Source organism: Tachypleus tridentatus, chromosome 3 (assembly GCF_004210375.1).
Source record: "Tachypleus tridentatus isolate NWPU-2018 chromosome 3, ASM421037v1, whole genome shotgun sequence".
NCBI lineage: Eukaryota > Metazoa > Arthropoda > Merostomata > Xiphosura > Limulidae > Tachypleus > Tachypleus tridentatus.
In genome coordinates, this window is record NC_134827.1 from 113,190,905 (window position 1) to 113,215,066 (window position 24,162).

At 30.7% G+C, this 24,162-nt stretch overlaps 1 protein-coding gene across 1 annotated transcript in view; it reads left to right on the plus strand.

The window, feature by feature from the left end:
* The window catches only part of LOC143247788 (neurobeachin-like), a 136,474-nt gene extending 118,799 nt beyond the window's left edge, over window positions 1-17,675 (plus strand). Inside the window, 8 exon segments of the mRNA XM_076496265.1 lie at window positions 1,239-1,416; window positions 1,662-1,745; window positions 7,498-7,653; window positions 10,887-11,060; window positions 12,512-12,610; window positions 12,990-13,186; window positions 15,904-16,055; window positions 16,436-17,675. Of these exon segments, the coding sequence (XP_076352380.1) occupies window positions 1,239-1,416; window positions 1,662-1,745; window positions 7,498-7,653; window positions 10,887-11,060; window positions 12,512-12,610; window positions 12,990-13,186; window positions 15,904-16,055; window positions 16,436-16,526 (1,131 nt within the window). The 3' untranslated portion in view covers window positions 16,527-17,675.
* The last annotated feature ends 6,487 nt before the right edge of the window (window positions 17,676-24,162 follow it).

Sequence of the window (24,162 nt, forward strand, 5' to 3'; positions counted from 1 at the left end):
TATTTTATTTAAGATATATTTACTAATACTTTAAGAAGGTTTGGTAATTGTTTTATTTAACAAATATTTAGTAACTCTGTTTAAGAAGTTTTGGTAACTGTTTTATTTAAGAAAAAATTACTTACATTTTAAGAAACTTTGGTAACTGTTTTGTTTGATAAATATTTAGTAACACTTTGTTCAAGAAAGTTTGGTTATCATTTTGTTCAAGAAATATGTACTAAGTCTTTGTTTCAAAACTTTGGAAACTGTTTTATTTGAGGAATATTTAGTAGCTCTGTTTAATAATGTTTGGTAAGTGTTTTGTTTTTGAAGTAGTTAGTAACTGTTTAACGATGTTTGGTAATTGTTTTTTCACAAAATATTTGGTAAGTCTTTATTTAAGAAAGTTTGGTAACTTTTATTAAAGAAATATTTAGTATCTCTTTGTTTAAGGAAGTTTGGTAACTATTTTATTTAAGATATATTTACTAATACTTTAAGAAGGTTTGGTAACTGTTTTATTTAACAAGTATTTAATAAGTCTTTGTTTATGAAAGTTTGGTAATTGTTTTATTTAACAAATATTTAGTAACTCTGTTTAAGAAGTTTTGGTAACTGTTTTATTTAAGAAAAAATTACTTACATTTTAAGAAACTTTGGTAACTGTTTTGTTTGATAAATATTTAGTAACACTTTGTTCAAGAAAGTTTGGTTATCATTTTTTCAAGAAAGTTTGGTTATCATTTTGTTCAAGAAATATGTACTAAGTCTTTGTTTCAAAACTTTGGAAACTGTTTTATTTGAGGAATATTTAGTAGCTCTGTTTAATAATGTTTGGTAAGTGTTTTGTTTTTGAAGTAGTTAGTAACTGTTTAACGATGTTTGGTAATTGTTTTTTTCACAAAATATTTGGTAAGTCTTTATTTAAGAAAGTTTGGTAACTTTTATTAAAGAAATATTTAGTATCTCTTTGTTTAAGGAAGTTTTGTAAGCATTTTATTTCAGAAATATTTAGTAACTTTTTGTTTAAGGAAGTTTGGTTAATTTTTTGTTTAAGAAAATTTGGTTAATTTTTTGTTTAAGAAAATTTAGTAAGTCTTTGTTTAAGAATGTTTGGTAACTGTTTTGTTTAAGATATATTTAGTAACTCTTTGTTTAAGAATGTTTGGTAACTGTTTTATTTAAGAAATATTTAGTAACTCTGTTTTATTATAAAAGTGTTCAGTGTGTCTATGTTTTGTTTACTTGTTTTTTAGCGACCATTGGTACTTTCTCCTGTCACAGAAGAAGTTTGCATGGTGTTGAAATTTCTCTCAAATTCCCCTGTATGTCATATTTCCACCAATACTTACCCACAACTACCTCAGCCTTCAGTCATCACTGTTGCATGTAACCAGAACTTTGCTGTGAATCGCTGGAACACTAATTTCCAAGGTATACATTTGTGTGCATTTAATAAGCCTTAGATCTGAGCATTCCCAGGTTTGTCAAGATGGACTTAGGATATACAAGTAACCCCATTTTCTCACACTTATAACTTTATTTGCTGTACTTCAAATGTCATCAACAAACAATTGAAAGATTTTTATAACTTTTCCCAGATTATTAATTTCAATAGTTCAAGGTAAAAATGTCTCATGACAGATATTTTATTATGTAACTTATTTTTGTTTTTATAGGGTCTTTGCACTCTACACATTATGCAGAAACACCCCAGGCTACACAACAGAATCCTTATCCATTGTTAATGGATCCTTTGTTAGGTGAGAATCATGTTTTGTACCAGTTAGTAACATTACATTCATTGTTACTGGATTCTTTGTTTGATGAGAATCATGTTTTGTACCAGTTAGTAACATTACATTCATTGTTACTGGATTCTTTGTTTGATGAGAATCATGTTTTGTACCAGTTAGTAACATTACATTCATTGTTACTGGATTCTTTGTTTGATGAGAATCATGTTTAGTACCAGCTAGTAACATTACATTCACTGTTAATGGATTCTTTGTTAGGTGAAAATCATGTTTAGCACCGTTAGTAACATTACATTCACTGTTAATGGATTCTTTGTTAGATGAAAATCATGTTTAGCACCAGTTAGTAACATTACATTCATTGTCACTGGATTATTTGCTAGATGAGAATCATGTTTTGTACCAGTTAGTAACATTACATTCACTGTTACTGGATTCTTTGTTAGATGAGAATCATGTTTTGTACCAGTTAGTAACATTACATTCATTGTTACTGGATTTTTTGTTAGATGAGAATCATGTTTTGTACCAGTTAGTAACATTACATTCATTGTTACTGGATTTTTTGTTAGATGAGAATCATGTTTTGTACCAGTTAGTAACATTACATTCATTGTTACTGGATTTTTTGTTAGATGAGAATCATGTTTTGTACCAGTTAGTAACATTACATTCATTGTTACTGGATTTTTTGTTAGATGAGAATCATGTTTTGTACCAGTTAGTAACATTACATTCATTGTTACTGGATTCTTTGTTTGATGAGAATCATGTTTAGTACCAGCTAGTAACATTACATTCACTGTTAATGGATTCTTTGTTAGATGAAAATCATGTTTAGCACCAGTTAGTAACATTACATTCATTGTCACTGGATTATTTGCTAGATGAGAATCATGTTTTGTACCAGTTAGTAACATTACATTCACTGTTACTGGATTCTTTGTTAGATGAGAATCATGTTTTGTACCAGTTAGTAACATTACATTCATTGTTACTGGATTTTTTGTTAGATGAGAATCATGTTTTGTACCAGTTAGTAACATTACATTCATTGTTACTGGATTCTTTGTTTGATGAGAATCATGTTTTGTACCAGTTAGTAACATTATATTCATTGTTACTGGATTCTTTGTTAGATGAGAATCATGTTTAATACCAGTTAGTAACATTACATTCACTGTTACTGGATTCTTTGTTAGATGAGAATCGTGTTTAGTACCAGTTAGTAACATTACATTCACTGTTAATGGATTCTTTGTTAGATGAAAATCATGTTTAGCACCAGTTAGTAACATTACATTCACTGTTAATGGATTCTTTGTTAGATGAAAATCATGTTTAGTACCAGTTAGTGACATTACATTGACTGTTAATGGATTCTTTGTTTAATGAGAATCATGTTTTGTACCAGTTAGTAACATTACATTCATTGTCACTGGATTCTTTGTTAGATGAGAATCATGTTTTGTACCATTTAGTAACATTACATTCACTGTTACTGGAATTTTTGTTAGATGAAAATCATGTTTAGCACCAGTTAGTAACATTACATTCATTGTCACTGGATTCTTTGTTAGATTAGAATCATGTTTTGTACCAGTTAGTAACATTACATTCATTGTTACTGGATTCTTTGTTAGATGAGAATCATGTTTTGTACCAGTTAGTAACATTACATTCATTGTTACTGGATTCTTTGTTTGATGAGAATCATGTTTTGTACCAGTTAGTAACATTACATTCATTGTTACTGGATTTTTTGTTTGATGAGAATCATGTTTTGTACCAGTTAGTAACATTACATTCATTGTTACTGGATTCTTTGTTTGATGAGAATCATGTTTTGTACCAGTTAGTAACATTACATTCATTGTTACTGGATTCTTTGTTTGATGAGAATCATGTTTTGTACCAGTTAGTAACATTACATTCATTGTTACTGGATTTTTTGTTGGATGAGAATCATGTTTTGTACCAGTTAGTAACATTACATTCATTGTTACTGGATTTTTTGTTAGATGAGAATCATGTTTTGTACCAGTTAGTAACATTACATTCATTGTTACTGGATTCTTTGTTTGATGAGAATCATGTTTTGTACCAGTTAGTAACATTACATTCATTGTTACTGGATTTTTTGTTGGATGAGAATCATGTTTTGTACCAGTTAGTAACATTACATTCATTGTTACTGGATTTTTTGTTAGATGAGAATCATGTTTTGTACCAGTTAGTAACATTACATTCACTGTTACTGGATTCTTTGTTAGATGAGAATCATGTTTAGTACCAGTTAGTAACATTACATTCACTGTTAATGGATTCTTTGTTAGATGAAAATCATGTTTAGCACCAGTTAGTAACATTACATTCACTGTTAATGGATTCTTTGTTAGATGAAAATCATGTTTAGTACCAGTTAGTGACATTACATTCACTGTTAATGGATTCTTTGTTTAATGAGAATCATGTTTTGTACCAGTTAGTAACATTACATTCATTGTCACTGGATTCTTTGTTAGATGAGAATCATGTTTTGTACCATTTAGTAACATTACATTCACTGTTACTGGAATTTTGTTAGATGAAAATCATGTTTAGCACCAGTTAGTAACATTACATTCACTGTTAATGGATTCTTTTTAGATGAAAATGATGTTTAGCACCAGTTAGTAACATTACATTCATTGTCACTGGATTCTTTGTTAGATTAGAATCATGTTTTGTACCAGTTAGTAACATTACATTCATTGTCACTGGATTCTTTGTTAGATTAGAATCATGTTTTGTACCAGTTAGTAACATTACATTCATTGTTACTGGATTCTTTGTTAGATGAGAATCATGTTTTGTACCAGTTAGTAACATTACATTCATTGTTACTGGATTCTTTGTTTGATGAGAATCATGTTTTGTACCAGTTAGTAACATTACATTCATTGTTACTGGATTCTTTGTTAGATGAGAATCATGTTTTGTACCAGTTAGTAACATTACATTCATTGTTACTGGATTTTTTGTTAGATGAGAATCATGTTTTGTACCAGTTAGTAACATTACATTCACTGTTACTGGATTCTTTGTTAGATGAGAATCATGTTTAGTACCAGTTAGTAACATTACATTCACTGTTAATGGATTCTTTGTTAGATGAAAATCATGTTTAGCACCAGTTAGTAACATTACATTCACTGTTAATGGATTCTTTGTTAGATGAAAATCATGTTTAGTACCAGTTAGTGACATTACATTCACTGTTAATGGATTCTTTGTTTAATGAGAATCATGTTTTGTACCAGTTAGTAACATTACATTCATTGTCACTGGATTCTTTGTTTGATGAGAATCATGTTTTGTACCAGTTAGTAACATTACATTCATTGTTACTGGATTTTTTGTTAGATGAGAATCATGTTTTGTACCAGTTAGTAACATTACATTCATTGTTACTGGATTCTTTGTTTGATGAGAATCATGTTTTGTACCAGTTAGTAACATTACATTCATTGTTACTGGATTTTTTGTTGGATGAGAATCATGTTTTGTACCAGTTAGTAACATTACATTCATTGTTACTGGATTTTTTGTTAGATGAGAATCATGTTTTGTACCAGTTAGTAACATTACATTCACTGTTACTGGATTCTTTGTTAGATGAGAATCATGTTTAGTACCAGTTAGTAACATTACATTCACTGTTAATGGATTCTTTGTTAGATGAAAATCATGTTTAGCACCAGTTAGTAACATTACATTCACTGTTAATGGATTCTTTGTTAGATGAAAATCATGTTTAGTACCAGTTAGTGACATTACATTCACTGTTAATGGATTCTTTGTTTAATGAGAATCATGTTTTGTACCAGTTAGTAACATTACATTCATTGTCACTGGATTCTTTGTTAGATGAGAATCATGTTTTGTACCATTTAGTAACATTACATTCACTGTTACTGGAATTTTTGTTAGATGAAAATCATGTTTAGCACCAGTTAGTAACATTACATTCACTGTTAATGGATTCTTTTTAGATGAAAATGATGTTTAGCACCAGTTAGTAACATTACATTCATTGTCACTGGATTCTTTGTTAGATTAGAATCATGTTTTGTACCAGTTAGTAACATTACATTCATTGTCACTGGATTCTTTGTTAGATTAGAATCATGTTTTGTACCAGTTAGTAACATTACATTCATTGTTACTGGATTCTTTGTTAGATGAGAATCATGTTTTGTACCAGTTAGTAACATTACATTCATTGTTACTGGATTCTTTGTTTGATGAGAATCATGTTTTGTACCAGTTAGTAACATTACATTCATTGTTACTGGATTCTTTGTTTGATGAGAATCATGTTTTGTACCAGTTAGTAACATTACATTCATTGTTACTGGATTTTTTGTTAGATGAGAATCATGTTTTGTACCAGTTAGTAACATTACATTCACTGTTAATGGATTCTTTGTTAGATGAAAATCATGTTTAGCACCAGTTAGTAACATTACATTCACTGTTAATGGATTCTTTGTTAGATGAAAATCATGTTTAGTACCAGTTAGTGACATTACATTCACTGTTAATGGATTCTTTGTTTAATGAGAATCATGTTTTGTACCAGTTAGTAACATTACATTCACTGTTGCTGGAATTTTTGTTAGATGAAAATCATGTTTAGCACCAGTTAGTAACATTACATTCACTGTTAATGGATTCTTTTTAGATGAAAATGATGTTTAGCACCAGTTAGTAACATTACATTCATTGTCACTGGATTCTTTGTTAGATTAGAATCATGTTTTGTACCAGTTAGTAACATTACATTCATTGTTACTGGATTCTTTGTTAGATGAGAATCATGTTTTGTACCAGTTAGTAACATTACATTCATTGTTACTGGATTCTTTGTTTGATGATAATCATGTTTTGTACCAGTTAGTAACATTACATTCATTGTTACTGGATTCTTTGTTTGATGAGAATCATGTTTAACACCAGTTAGTAACATTACATTCATTGTTACTGGATTCTTTGTTTGATGAGAATCATGTTTTGTACCAGTTAGTAACATTACATTCATTGTTACTGGATTCTTTGTTTGATGAGAATCATGTTTTGTGCCAGTTAGTAACATTACATTCATTGTTACTGGATTCTTTGTTTGATGAGAATCATGTTTTGTACCAGTTAGTAACATTACATTCATTGTTACTGGATTCTTTGTTTGATGAGAATCATGTTTTGTACCAGTTAGTAACATTACATTCATTGTTACTGGATTCTTTGTTAGATGAGAATCATGTTTTGTACCAGTTAGTAACATTACATTCATTGTTACTGGATTCTTTGTTAGATGAGAATCATGTTTAGTACCAGTTAGTAACATTACATTCATTGTTACTGGATTCTTTGTTAGATGAGAATCATGTTTAGTACCAGTTAGTAACATTACATTCACTGTTAGTGGATTCTTTGTTTAATTAGAATCATGTTTTGTACCAGTTAGTAACATTACATTTACTGTTAATGGATTCTTTGTTAGATGAGAACCATGTTTAGTACCAGTCAGTGAACATAATGTTACTATTGATGAATCCTTTGTTAGATGAGAATCATGTTTAGTACCAGTCAGTGAATATAATGTTACTGTTGATAGATTCTTTGTTAGATAAGAATCATGTTTAGTACCAGTATTGTATGGTAGGGTATACATTTCATTGAGTTACAGTAATGGAGGATTGGTGTTTACTTTTAGTCACCAACACGGCTGGATGCAGGAGACATCTTGGGGACAACTTCAGCGAGCATGTTCAGATGAGATATAACAGTTTTGTGACCACGGTAGACAGTCAGTTCTTATTAGCTTGTGGCTTCTGGGATAACAGTTTTAGAGTTTTCTCTACAGAGACAGGTATAATTTAAAGTTGATTGCTTTTTGTGAATTAATAGAAACTGCTAATAATAAAATAACATCATGATGAACATATTTTATACATTTAGTTAAACGCCTCTTAAGATGGGTTTTCTATCAAATATTATAATCAGCCAGGATGTAGAAGAAAAACACAAAAACTAATAACTAAATATGGCTGTTTAATGTCGTTATTGTGATAGTATATGTGATAAGCTGTTTTTGGCAGTATAGTGTTGTTAATGTGGTAATATTTGTAGAACTGATAAACTAGATATGGCTGTGTAGTGTTGTATAGTGTGATAGTATAAGTGATACGTTGTCTGTAAGAATATAGTGTTGTTAGTGTGTTGATAGGAAGTAGAACAGATAAACTAGATATGGCTGTGTAGTGTTAGTGTGATAGTATATACATTTGGAACAATTAAACGTATGTAAAAGAAATTCTTTACACTATAGATGGTCATAAAAGCTGAATAATTCTCTTCTTCGTGTGAAAATTCCATATAGATCTATTCAGTTGTTTTTAATTTCATTTGATGAACTAGAACTGTTTTTCTCTATTACTTTTGCCAAACTATCAAGCATAGTTCACTGATGTTTCTTTTATTTACCACTTTTGTATTCTATACTTTTAAAATCCTGTTCTTTTTTTTTCATTTTCGGGCGAGTTCCAATAAACATCTTTTATCAGTGTCCACACTGGCAGTTTCAATTACTTTAAAACACTCTTGAAATATGCTATTCTTATCTCTTTTTTGGCACTGTTAGTCTCATTGTAACATATATCAACCATTAGGTCTTCCTTCTCTGCTTCTTTAACATGACTTTCCTTTGTTTTTAGTATGCTCTTGTCTGTCTGTCAACTTTTCCTACGTATCTCACATTATTTATATGTTTATTGCTTCATCATTGCTGTATCCAAGAGATCAATAAATGCTATATAATCTTAACATCAATGAATTATGAACACAGCATATGATTCTTATCAATTTACATAATTAAACTTGTCATAACATTTACTCCAACTATCTTGTTATAAATAAAACTAAACAATTATATCACTCACTATATCTATACTAAACAGTCTTTTATATTATGATGTTGGTCAGCATTATTAAAGTGTAATGGTGTTAGTGTTATTATCACTAGATTCTGTATGTAGGGATGGCCATGATACTTAGTAGACATAGTACAAGTATACACGTTAAAAAGTTAACAGTGACAGGGAGGTTAGTTTAGAAAGTGTTTGTCAATTACTTTCATTTCTTTCTCTATCCAATAAGACAAGAACCTATCACCAAGGTAACTAGCCAACAAGTTACCAACTATGAAATTGTTCATTTTTTCTTCTTTATAACTTGAGACACCTGTGTAACTGTTTTATCACTAACATCATTTTAAACCACTCTGTGTGTTCTGGGCAGTGAATGTGACCACTGTTTAGTTTTAAGTAATCATAAAAACAACATAATTTTAATGTAAATCATATTACCATTACCCTTCAATATTCACTGTTTTTTACAGAAATGTGGTGTTACTTTAAAAGTCTTAAGTACAGGATAAAGCAGAAATTACCATCCAATAGCAGGTGACCATTAGATGACTGTAAAATGTGGAATACTAAGTGCTTTATACACTATACAGTTGGTGTTTTTATGGGTTCAACCTGTATATTACATGTGAAGTAAAGGAATAAATAAAAATATATCATATATTAAATTGTATTGCACACATTCATGGAATATACTAACTTTTAGTCAGGGAAAAGAAAAACATTACAAAACAAGTTAATAGTAAACATTTTGTAAATGTAAGATGTTGTGATGACTGGCAAAAGAATACAAACAAGAATGTAATGGATAATAAAACTATACGTCATCTCTACAAGACTTTTAATATAAAGATTTAATGTTGCATTCTAAAGAGTATACTTTAATATCATAATACTACAGTTGACAGGCATGTATATATTCCTGACTGTTGATGTGCAGTTTGTCATAATATCATGGTCATGTCACAGTAGACATCATTGTATCATAATTAACAGTGTAGGACTTATCTACTAAGAAAACCCACCACAGTCAAATCATGTCTTATATATGCAAAAACAGCTCGTTTGAGTTGAGAAAATATTTCACATAGAAGAGCGAACTTTAGAAGTTGTGGCAGTTATCACATTGTATTTTATAAATAATGTTGGTGTGGTATTTGTCAGTGTAGTTTTTACATAGTATAGACCTCAGTTTTGTGCCTGGTTTTTGAATAAATTTGGTATTAACTGGAATGTCATATTTTTTTACTAGTTTTTGCCAAATGTTGGTTATTTGTCTGCTGATGTCAGGAATATATGGTATACAGCAGTATATGGTTTTGTGATTTTTTTGATTCGTGAGATATATTTACTTTTGTTGGTTGATTTTGCTTTCTGTCTAGGTGTGTGCATATAATGTTTTCTACAGTTTGTGGAGGAAACTTATTGATGTTGATGAAGTATTGTTTTATTTTGTCTAATTCATTGTTAATTTTATCTGGTGAGCATAGTTTTATGGCTGCGTTTATTTGGTTTCTTAGAGTGTTGAGTTTTTGTTTTGTTTCATGTGCCGATTCCCAAGGAGCGTATAGTCCAGTATGGGTGATTTTTCGGTAGATTTCTCTTTGAAATTGTGTATCGGTTTTTGTAATTTTGAAGTTAAGAAATGTTATTTGATTGCTTTCTTCCTGTTCACATGTGAAGTTAATGTTGGGATGTATAGAGTTAATGTGATTGAAAAAATTAAGTATGTGTTCTGTAGATTTGAATCCTGCAACCGTGTCATCTACATATCTGTACCAGTATAGTGGTGGATGTAATGCTGTGTTAATTGCTTGTGCTTCAATTTGTGTCATAAAAATATTGGCTAGAACTAGTGATACTGGGTTGCCCATGCTTAGGCCATTTGTTTGTATATAGATGTGGCTGTTGAACGTGGAGTTTGTCTTTATCGTGGTGAATTCTATGAGGGTTGCTAATTGGTTGCTGGGAATGTATATAGTTGGGTTATGGTCTTGGATATAGAGTTCAAAGGCTATCTTGCAAGCTTCAGTGGTTGAAACTTCTGTAAAGAGTGATATAACATCGAAACTGGCCATTAAGGCTTTATGATTAAGTTGATTTAGATTTAAATTTTTCTTGATTAGTGAAATAAAATGTTTGGATGATTTTCAAGAGTTAAAGATATTTCTTATGACAGGGAAAATTGTTCAACTTGTGTATGGTCACTTTGGTGTTGTGACCTGCTTGGCACGCTCAGAGTGCAACCTTGCCTCAGATTGTTACATTGTGTCTGGGTCACAAGACTGTTCAGTGTTATTGTGGCTGTGGAATGCTCGAGCCCAGATGATTGCTGGAGATATATCCAGTCCAGGTAAATAACCATTTTTCATCAGCCTAGTAGAAATATGAGAAGCTATTAATGAAATATTTTATACCATATTCCAAAATGACTACATACTAGTAGTTGAGAACTGGAAGTGCTATTCTTGAAGTAACATCTTAACCAAAAGTTCAACATTATTTTTACAGAGCATAGAGTTAGAGTGACTCATAACAACATACAGCTGTGAGGGTGAATAAATTACTTAAAATCTTGTCGTCATCTAATGAGCATTTAAAAATTTCTATAATAATGTAATTCTGTTATGTAGTCATCTAATGAGCATTTAGAAAATTATATAACATTCTAGTGGCAGGCTTTAGTTGAGATCTGAACTGTTATGTAGTCATCTAATGAGCATTTAGAAAATTATATAACATTCTAGTGGCAGGCTTTAGTTGAGATCTGAACTGTTATGTATTATGATTTATCTTGGATGAACTTCCAATTTATTGTTACATGTTACAACTTGAAATAGCCTGAAATTGAGTTAAATTTTAATTTAGACTTTAAAGTTAATTAAATATCTATGAATCTAATTTATGCTAATTATCAGCAAGAATGATATGCACAGTTTTATTTCTTAAAAGAAATACATTTTAATATACAAACAGTTATATCATTTATAACATTTGCTTATTACAAATAATGATTTTTATGCAAAAGTTTTACAAACTTATGAGCGATATTGAGTCTTCTATCTGTTCAGGAACTTCTTTCATATTCTGTTGAAGGCTTACAATGAGTGAATTAATTTCAAATTGATATCAATAAAATTCACTTGGAGAGCTAGCTAGCTCTATGTTGATCACATGCAAGTTTTTCACAGCTGAAGTTATACAATGCCTTCATAAAAGTGCCAACATTCAATGTTAATCTGCTCAAGTTAGCCTGTTTTTAATGTTCGAAATTTTATAAATGTGCCTGGTCAATATCTTTAGCTCAGGAATTAATAAGTGTTAATCACAGTTATAGCTGCCAAGGTGTATAGCGTACCAACTGTAGCAAACCAGTAATATATATTGTCTCTTAGTGTGTTGCGTTGGTTACCTTTTCAGGCATGAGGAGAGTTTCTAGAAATTTCATCCTGCACAACAACACTGACAAAGCACTATGCATATATTGGTGACACTTGAGAATCATCACAAGTTGGGAATCTCACCATACATATTTGATGGTATAGGTTATTTACACTTTTAGTTAGATATATATTCAACTGAAACAAACGTTACATTAAATAAATAGATATAGTAGTAAATCCATCACAAAAGTGAGTCCTAATATTGTAGAGAATGATGGATGAGATAGTTCTGTATCTTTAATTATACTTAGTCCTAGAATTATGTAGACTGATGGATGAGGTACTTCTGTATCTTTCAATATACTTAGATTTAGAATTATATAGAATAAAATAGGTGAATTAGTTCTGTATCTTCATTTAGATGTACCAACTCCAAGAGCTACTCTTACCGGGCATGAAAATCCAGTAATGTGTGTCGTAGTATCAGCAGAACTGGGGCTAGTTGTTAGCTGTTCTAAAGGTCTGTATGGCTTGGTTACATCAATATTTATTACTTTCACTGTATCAGGTATTGTTATGTCAGTTGCTGTTTTAGAGATAATACAAGTATTTTACTGTCGTACAGATATGTACAATCTCCATACATAAATAAATACATTTGCCTCAGTTTAATATAGATAGTTGTAATGATTTTTGTCAAACAGAAGGTTTGGATATTTTTCTATTAGTTGTATTATAAAATTATTTCCATAGGTAGTGTTACTTTTTCACACAGATTTTGTGGCATTTTTCAAATATCAAACCTATGTTCTTGTTTTATACATTAACTTACTTTTGACTGCCTAACTTTATTTGTTATCATATAATTATCAGTAAATGTTACTTTTTCATTTCACCAGGTGGCCCTGTTCTTGTCCACACTACAAGCGGAGACCTGCTGCGGTGCTTAGATGGTCCTGACCACTTCCGTTCTCCAGAGCTTTGTGCTCTCTCTCGAGAAGGTCTGATTGTCGTCTGTTATGACCACGGAAGTGCGTGTTGCTTCACCATAAATGGAAAACGGCTGCGTTTTGAAACACATAATGACACTATTCAAGTAGGTTGTGATAAAATAATACTTGTGATCTGAAACATAATGATACTATTTAAGTAGGTTGTGATAAAATAATACTTGTGACCTGAAACATAATGGTACTATTCAAGTAGGTTGTGATAAAATAATACTTGTGACCTGAAACATAATGATACTATTCAAGTAGGTTGTGATAAAATAATACTTGTGACCTGAAACATAATGATACTATTCAAGTAGGTTGTGATAAAATAATACTTGTGACCTGAAACATAATGATACTATTCAAGTAGGTTGTGATAAAATAATACTTGTGATCTGAAACATAATGATACTATTCAAGTAGGTTGTGATAAAATAATACTTGTGACCTGAAACATAATGATACTATTCAAGTAGGTTGTGATAAAATAATACTTGTGACCTGAAACATAATGATACTATTCAAGTAGGTTGTGATAAAATAATACTTGTGACCTGAAACATAATGATACTATTCAAGTAGTTTGTGATAAAATAATACTTGTGACCTGAAACATAATGACACTATTCAAGTAGGTTGTGATAAAATAATACTTGTGATCTGAAACATAATGATACTATTCAAGTAGGTTGTGATAAAATAATACTTGTGACCTGAAACATAATGACACTATTCAAGTAGTTTGTGATAAAATAATACTTGTGATCTGAAACATAATAATACTATTCAAGTAGTTTGTGATAAAATAATACTTGTGACCTGAAACATAATAATACTATTCAAGTAGTTTGTGATAAAATAATACTTGTGACCTGAAACATAATAATACTATTCAAGTAGGTTGTGATAAAATAATACTTGTGATCTGAAACATAATGATACTATTCAAGTAGTTTGTGATAAAATAATACTTGTGATCTGAAACATAATGATACTATTCAAGTAGTTTGTGATAAAATAATACTTGTGATCTGAAACATAATGATACTATTTAAGTAGGATGTGATAAAATAATACTTGTGATCTGGAACATAATGATATTATTCAAGTAGTTTGTGATAAAATAATACTTGTGATCTGAAACATGATGGTACTGTTCAGGTAGGTTGTGATAAAATAATACTTCTGATGTGAAACGTAATGGTACTATTCAAGCAGGTTGTGATGAAATAATAATTGTGATCTGAAACATAATGACACTATTCAAGTAGGTTGTGATAAAATAATACTTGTGATCTGAAACATAATAATACTATTCAAGTAGTTTGTGATAAAATAATACTTGTGATCTGAAACATAATAATACTATTCAAGTAGTTTGTGATAAAATAATACTTGTGACCTGAAACATAATAATACTATTCAAGTAGTTTGTGATAAAATAATACTTGTGACCTGAAACATAATAATACTATTCAAGTAGGTTGTGATAAAATAATACTTGTGATCTGAAACATAATGATACTATTCAAGTAGTTTGTGATAAAATAATACTTGTGATCTGAAACATAATGATACTATTCAAGTAGTTTGTGATAAAATAATACTTGTGATCTGAAACATAATGATACTATTCAAGTAGTTTGTGATAAAATAATACTTGTGACCTGAAACATAATAATACTATTCAAGTAGGTTGTGATAAAATAATACTTGTGATCTGAAACATAATGATACTATTCAAGTAGTTTGTGATAAAATAATACTTGTGATCTGAAACATAATAATACTATTCAAGTAGTTTGTGATAAAATAATACTTGTGATCTGAAACATAATGATACTATTCAAGTAGTTTGTGATAAAATAATACTTGTGACCTGAAACATAATAATACTATTCAAGTAGTTTGTGATAAAATAATACTTGTGACCTGAAACATAATAATACTATTCAAGTAGGTTGTGATAAAATAATACTTGTGATCTGAAACATAATAATACTATTCAAGTAGGTTGTGATAAAATAATACTTGTGATCTGAAACATAATGATACTATTTAAGTAGGATGTGATAAAATAATACTTGTGATCTGGAACATAATGATATTATTCAAGTAGTTTGTGATAAAATAATACTTGTGATCTGAAACATGATGGTACTGTTCAGGTAGGTTGTGATAAAATAATACTTCTGATGTGAAACGTAATGGTACTATTCAAGCAGGTTGTGATGAAATAATACTTCTGATGTGAAACGTAATGGTACTATTCAAGCAGGTTGTGATGAAATAATAATTGTGACCTGAAACATAATGGTACTATTCAAGTAGGTTGTTATAAAGTAATTCTTATGACCTGAAACGTAATGAACATAGTTTAAATTACGAATATGTAAGTGTTATAAAACACTATTAGAAAGTAACCAATCAACACAAACTTGTATTGAGTGATAACTTTTAAATCGTAACTATCACCAACAGTCTATAATGTAGAGGAACAGAAATAAATAAATCATAACAGGTTTATAAGATACGATGTATTTATTTAATTAATATATGGTTGGGGACCCCTATTCATTGAACAAGTTTCAAAGATGTGAGATTTATAAAAAGATAACTGTTTTTAATTTTCATTAGAGCTGTACATCAGTTTTGCTCCGTGTAAACTGTGTCTAATAAACAAAATTGTTTGGTAAATTAGCTTGCAACTCTGCTATATTTTACACAAGATGATGAAATTCTGTCACAAAATCAGTCAACTGATAAGCATATTACAAATGGGATTGTCATAACTATAACCATATCTTCTGTACTACAGTGTTTGATTCTCAGTCGTGATGGAGAATACTTGATAACAGGAGGAGACAAAGGAATAGTGGAAGTATGGAGGACATTCAATCTTGCTCTTCTATATGCTTTTCCAACGTGTAACAGTGGAGTTCGATCACTGGCTCTTACTCATGATCAGAAGTGTGTATTGTGAATTAGATATTTGTTGTAGCCATATGGTCCTTGATCTTTAAAATATTTAATACTTCAGAGTTTATGTTTTTAGAATTTAGTGTTAAAATTTGTGTAAGAAATCAGATGCACTTGTTAAGGAGGTAGAAATTTATTTTCATTGTTAAATGTAATATAGTTCATTTTCAATTCCCTGTTCTTTCCTCCAGGAGTCAGTTTATAATTCACTTAATAGATTCTGAAGGTAGAATATAAGCTTGATTATTAAGGAACCTACACTTAACTTTTCAAAAACATTGGGTTACTTTAACAAATTAAAATACAAAGTACCATAAATAATTAACAAAGAAGTCATTTAAGTTAATTAAAACATAACTTTACTCTTTCAGGTTCCTTTTGAGTGGCTTGGCCAATGGTTCGGTTTCTGTATTTTACATAGATTTTACCAGATGGCACCACGAGTTCCAACAACGATATTAATATATGGTTGAAGAAGATTTGTTTCTTCTGCTTTAATGTAGAAAGTCTGTTGCTTTTTTCTTTTCAACTTACAGAACCTTAATTTACGAGATTGGACATCATCATAAAAGTCTCTTTAAATATATACAATACAGAAGATAATCTATAGACTAGCAATTGTTAAGTTGTAAGACTATGATTTGTGATTTTATCTTCCTTTATTCTAGTATTATTTGCTTGAAGTTGTAGTTTAATATTCTATTCATTAATGAGTAGATGGTTACACAGCTGTTTCATTGGTGAACCACATTGTGATAAGTTATCCATCGTATTATCAGATGTTTGCTGTTGGAGTTATTGTTGGTATTACTAAACAACTATGTTTTCCTATAAATACATATTTAGGAGGTGCTCATTTGGTGCATGTTATGGGTGTTCATTAAATACATCACAAGCTATGCACCCCTCTTAAATACTGTTAGGATGTGCTTATGGGGTGCATAACAGGGGGTGTCACTAAATATATCAGAAGTTAAACATCTGTTAAACACATTATCTGGAGGTCTGGTTGGGTGCACAGTAGGGGTGTCAATAAATACATCAAAAGTTAAACATTTCTCTCAAATACTTGTCAGGAGGTGCTGATTGGGTGCATAGCAGTGGTGCCACTAAATATATCATAGGTTCACTATGCCTGTTAATTTGTGGTTCTTACAGAAATGTTATTTCTCTAAAACAAATCAAAGGTTTCTTATTTCACTGTTAATGAACGTGTTTGAAAATTAGTTTTATATGAAGGAAGGATGGATTTTATTTTCATTTCAGTCAAAACCGTTCACTGAAGCAACATTCTGAACACAACTAATTTTGTTTATCTTTTGAAATTATAGTTTTATGACCCAGAGAGTGAAAGTTAATTTGTTTTTGTTGCCCATGTACATGACCGATTACTAATAAAACAATATTGGCGTTAAGTTACTCTGCTTCTAGTAGCCTAAAAGAAATAACATTGGAATTTCAGTAGATTCCAGTATTTGAAACCTTATTGGATCTTGTGTTCAGTGCTTAAAAAAAGCTGTTGTGATCGGATATGCTATCCCATCATGGAAATAAAGGCCACAAAACTTAACTCTGATTCGCTAGTAGAGGTGCTGCTCTGTGGGTGATTAGAGTTAATAAAACATTTGACTTTCTTGGGTAGCTGGTCTAACCCACGCACAAAGTATTCTGGAAGTATTGAAGTTGAGAAAGACTGTGCTTACTGCTAGTAATGTTGTCATCCTTAACTCCTGTACTGATCCGTACTTGAGAATAAATTCTTCCACCACATAAGTAAAGCTAAAATAATTGTTTGTGAATTTTGAATTCTATAATTACTGTAGATTTAGTTCAGCCACGTTTCAACTCTCTGTGCCATTTTTGTCTTCCATCTAAAGAACAAATTGCCACCTATTTTACCTTATGATTGAAAAATGTTTCTAGTTTTGTTGAAAGACATTTTGTTGAAGCTGTGTGTGGTTCAGTATTAGATATTTAACAACTGGTTCTTGATAAGTTCATGTGGATAACTTCATTACTCTTCTTTCTTGGGTAAAATAAACATTAAATTTCATGAGTCTTTCAACTGTTATAATTTTCTATGTACATACGTTGTGAGCTACCATTCATGATTGTGTATTACATTTTACAGAACATGGTATTACACTTCCTGTTCAGTGTGTTTTTTATAGGATATTGTGTTGCATTTCCTGTTCAGTATGGTTTATACAGGATATTGTGTTACATTTCCTGTTCAGTGTGTTTTTTATAGGATATTGTGTTGCATTTCCTGTTCAGTATGGTTTATACAGGATATTGTGTTACATTTCCTGTTCAGTATGTTTTTTACAGGGTATTATGTTACATTTTCTGTTCAATATGTTGTACGGGATATTCATTGGTGGTACAAACACTGAATAACAAAGCCTGTAATTTGTTCTCACCTGTCTCTAGTATAAATATCTGTTGTTTCTCTCACTTGTCTCTAATAAGAATATGTTGCTTCTCTCACTTGTCTCGAATATAAATATATGTTGCTTCTCTCTCTTGTCTCTAGTATAAACATCTGTTGCTTCTCTCACTTGTCTCTAATATAAATATATGTTGCTTCTCTCACCTGTCTCTAGTATAAATATCTGTTGCTTCTCTCTCTTGTCTCTAATATGAATATGTTGCTTCTCTCACTTGTCTCTAGTATAAACATGTTGCTTCTCTCACTTGTCTCTAGTATAAACATTTGTTGCTTTTCGCACCTGTCTCTAGTATAAACATCTGTTGCTTCTCTCTCTTGTCTCTAGTATAAACATCTGTTGCTTCTCTCACTTGTCTCTAATATAAATATATGTTGCTTCTCTCACCTGTCTCTAGTATAAATATCTGTTGCTTCTCTCTCTTGTCTCTAATATGAATATGTTGCTTCTCTCACTTGTCTCTAGTATAAACATGTTGCTTCTCTCACTTGTCTCTAGTATAAACATTTGTTGCTTTTCGCACCTGTCTCTAGTATAAACATCTGTTGCTTCTCTCTCTTGTCTCTAGTATAAACATCTGTTACTTCTCTCTCTTGTCTCTAGTATAAACATTTGTTGCTTTTCGCACCTGTCTCTAGTATAAACATCTGTTGCTTCTCTCTCTTGTCTCTAGTATAAACATCTGTTACTTCTCTCTCTTGTCTCTAGTATAAACGTCTGTCGCTTCTCTCACTTGTCTATAGTATAAACATCTGTTGCTTCTCTCACTTGTCTATAGTATAAACATCTGTTGCTTCTCTCACTTGTCTATAGTATAAACATCTGTTGCTTCTCTCACTTGTCTCTAGTATAAACATCTGTTGCTTCTCTCACTTGTCTATAGTATAAACATCTGTTGCTTCTCTCACTTGTCTCTAGTATAAACATCTGTTGCTTCTCTCTCTTGTCTAGTATAAATATCTGTTGCTTCTCTCTCTTGTCTCTAGTATAAACATCTGTTGCTTCTCTCCCTTGTCTCTAGTATAAACATCTGTTGCTTCTCTCCCTTGTCTCTAGTATAAACATCTGTTGCTTCTCTCTCTTGTCTCTAGTATAAACATCTGTTGCTTCTCTCACTTGTCTCTAGTGTAAACATCTGTTGCTTCTCTCACTTGTCTTGTATAAACATCTGTTGCTTTTCTCACCTGTCTCTAGTATAAACATCTGTTGCTTTTCTCACCTGTCTCTAGTATAAACATCTGTTGCTTCTCTCTCTTGTCTCTAGTATAAACATCTGTTGCTTCTCTCTCTTGTCTCTAGTATAAACATCTGTTGCTTCTCTCACTTGTCTCTAGTGTAAACATCTGTTGCTTCTCTCACTTGTCTCTAGTATAAACATCTGTTGCTTCTCTCTCTTGTCTCTAGTATAAACATCTGTTGCTTCTCTCTTGTCTCTAGTATAAACATCTGTTGCTTTTCTTACTCATCTCTAGTATAAACATCTGTTGCTTCTCTCACTTGTCTCTAGTATAAATATCTGTTGCTTCTCTCACTTGTCTCTAGTATAAATATCTGTTGCTTCTCTCACTTGTCTCTAGTATAAACATCTGTTGCTTCTCTCACTTGTCTATAGTATAAACATCTGTTGCTTCTCTCACTTGTCTATAGTATAAACATCTGTTGCTTCTCTCACTTGTCTCTAGTGTAAACATCTGTTGCTTCTCTCACTTGTCTCTAGTGTAAACATCTGTTGCTTCTCTCACTTGTCTCTAGTATAAACATCTGTTGCTTCTCTCTCTTGTCTAGTATAAACATCTGTTGCTTCTCTCACTTGTCTATAGTATAAACATCTGTTGCTTCTCTCACTTGTCTATAGTATAAACATCTGTTGCTTCTCTCACTTGTCTATAGTATAAACATCTGTTGCTTCTCTCACTTGTCTCTAGTATAAACATCTGTTGCTTCTCTCACTTGTCTATAGTATAAACATCTGTTGCTTCTCTCACTTGTCTCTAGTATAAACATCTGTTGCTTCTCTCTCTTGTCTAGTATAAATATCTGTTGCTTCTCTCTCTTGTCTCTAGTATAAACATCTATTGCTTCTCTCTCTTGTCTCTAGTATAATCATCTGTTGCTTCTCTCACCTGTCTCTAGCATATCTGTTGCTTTTCTCACCTGTCTCTAGTATAAACATCTGTTGCTTCTCTAACTTGTCTCTAGTATAAACATCTGTTGCTTCTCTCTCTTGTCTCTAGTGTAAACATCTGTTGCTTCTCTCACTCGTCTCTAGTATAAACATCTGTTGCTTCTCTCACTCGTCTCTAGTATAAACATCTGTTGCTTCTCTCACTCGTCTATAGTATAAACATCTGTTGCTTCTCTCACTCGTCTATAGTATAAACATCTGTTGCTTCTCTCTCTTGTCTCTGGTATAAACATCTGTTGCTTCTCTCTCTTGTCTCTAGTGTAAACATCTGTTGCTTCTCTCACTTGTCTCTAGTGTAAACATCTGTTGCTTCTCTCACTTATCTCTAGTATAAACATCTGTTGCTTCTCTCATCTTTTTTCTCTCACCATAAATTTAGTTAAACAATGTTTACTAAATGTAGCTTTACTTCTTCATCTGTGATTGGTTGCAAATCACAGACAATGCTGAATTCCACACAGTTTTATAGAAGTAGTTTTACTTCTGTTAAAATTATAGTAACAAGAATTTTTGAAGAAATCTGTGATTAAGCATTCTTACACAAATCTAAGCTTCTTTTATAAGCTGTATAAGCATTATCTCAAAACATTCTCGACTCTATGGAAATACAGATAAAATTTTGGGCGGTATAACATACAGTCACTTATTTATCATTAATGAAATCATGGCTGACTGTCCTCAGTTTGGAAGGTAATATAAAGTAACAGTTTTGGAAATATTTTCAGAAATTTTTTAATGTTTTCTCAAGTTTAGAAACCTAAGTCTTTCGAGGAAGCATTTTTATACTCTTTTTCTAATTAAGGGTCTTTGTTGCTATGATTAGAATGTGTGGTATGTAATCATGTGAACTGTAAGCCATTCACTTTTCATGTCTAGATTGTGAACCTGTAAGTCATTTTGTGTCACTGAACTGTAGCACATTCTTTTTTCTGATGTTTAAATTATGGGGTGCTTGAACATGTAAATCGTGTTGTGTCAGTAAACTGTAAGTTATTCATATTTCACACTTATGTTGTAGTCTTGTTTTGTGTTTAATTTAATGTCAACTTAATGTAACACAGGAGAACTTTCTGTTTATTCTTTTTTCTAGTCTTGTTTTGTATATATCTTGATGACATCTTAATGTGACAGAAGATAATTTTCTCTTGAAGCTTCCTTTTAGTTTTGTTTTGTGTTTAATTTTATGACAATTTAATGTAACAGAAGATAATTTTCTCTTGATGTTTTCTTATAGTCTTGTTTTGTGTTTAATTTTATGACAATTTAAGGTAACAGAAGATAATTTTCTCTTGATGTTTCCTTATAGTCTTGTTTTGTGTTTAATTTTATGACAACTTAATGTAACAGAAGATAATTTTCTCTTGATGTTTCCTTATAGTCTTGTTTTGTGTTTAATTTTATGACAATTTAATGTAACAGAACATAATTTTCTCTTGATGTTTCCTTATAGTCTTGTTTTGTGTTTAATTTTATGACAATTTAATGTAACAGAAGATAATTTTCTCTTGATGTTTCCTTATAGTCTTGTTTTGTGTTTAATTTTATGACAACTTAATGTAACAGAACATAATTTTCTCTTGATGTTTCCTCATAGTCTTGTTTTGTGTTTAATTTTATGACATCTTAATGTAACAGAAGATAATTTTCTCTTGATGTTTCCTTATAGTCTTGTTTTGTGTTTAATTTAATGTCAACTTAATGTAACACAAGAGAACTTTCTCTTTATGCTTTTTTCTAGTCTTGTTTTGTATATATCTTGATGACATCTTAATGTAACAGAAGATAATTTTCTCTTGATGTTTCCTTATAGTCTTGTTTTGTGTTTAATTTCATGACAATTTAATGTAACAGAAGATAATTTTCTCTTTATGTTTCCTTATAGTCTTGTTGTGTGCTTAATTTCATGACAACTTAATGTAACATTAAATTACTTTCTCTTGATGCTTCCTTGTAGTCTTGTTGTGTGTTTAATTTCAGGACAATGTAATGTGACAGAAGATACCTTTCTTGTGATGCTTCCTTCTAGTCTTGTTTTGTGTTTAATTTCATGACAACTTAATGTAACATAAAATTACTTTCTCTTGATGCTTCCTTGTAGTCTTGTTGTGTGTTTAATTTCAGGACAATGTGATGTGACAGAAGATACCTTTCTCGTGATGCTTTCTTGTAGTCTTGTTTTGTGTTTAATATCATGACAACTTAATGTAACAGAAGATAATTTTCTCATGATACATTCTTGTAGTCTTGTTTTGTGTTTAATTTCAGGACAACGTAATGTAGCAGAAGATAACTTTTTCTTCATGCTTTTTTCTAATTTTGGTTTTGTTCAGTTATATGACACGTTGATGCAAATTTCACTTATAAAATGTTAACCTCTTTGCATTGAGTTTGTCTATTTCCTCTCTTATGGGTTGAAACTTTTATCAGTATATGTATGGTAGCAAAGAGTGATGAAACTTTTGTAAATTTACATGAAGTTATTTTAACTTTTAATATTAAAGATTCAAAATAATATTTTTTAATGTATGAATGTGTATCGTGATATGATAAATGTATTTTACCTTATCATATATTGTAAACTTCAACAAAATACAAGGCGAACAAAACCTTCTCGATTTGACAACATGAACTAATCAAATCGAAAGGACCTGGTTAAAGTAAGAAGTACTTTGCTTCTATGGCAAGCTTGGTAAGACCCTTGAGCCATAATCAAGAGAAAGAGAACCTAGTGTTAGTTGCTACAGTCATAATCAAATTTTGAATGACACATTAAAACTGAATCCTACTGTAATACAAGACATGAAGCATATGTGTCACAGTACCCACAGTTTATGTGTATTGTTGTCTTTGTTATAGGGTAGTATAGAATAGATACATATGTGAGATGAATAAATAGATAGTTGGTGGATTTTTTTGTATTAATAGTATGAAACAATCCGGCCTGTGACTAGTGTGAGTGTGCAGCTTTTTTTTTTATCTGGTTGCTCAAAAAGTATATCCAAGAAAGTCCATTAATAACCTTTGTAGAATTCTAGTCATTAAGTAGTTGTAACGTTCTGGTTGTAAATGTATAGACGAGCTTTAGTGTACACATCTCGCTACGTTGTGTTTATTTATTATTAATCCACTCGAGGAGAGAGAGAAAATACTGTGATTGGATTTTATGAAAAGTGTAATGATTTATAATTTGTCTAATAATGTTTTACTAAACCAGAATGTGTTAATCTGTGTGTTATCTTCACCCTTGTTTTAGGTATATTTAATACATAAGCAGGTTATGAACTATTGATATATCTATGTACATATGATATTCTTTAAGTATTCCATATTATTTTCATTCCAAAATATTTTATATACATTTACAATGTGTTTGAATGTGATTTATGTTGTAATTGTATATCTACCTATCAACCTCTTGTGTAGCGCCATCTTTGGGTGAGTTTAAACATGCCATTTTCTGTTT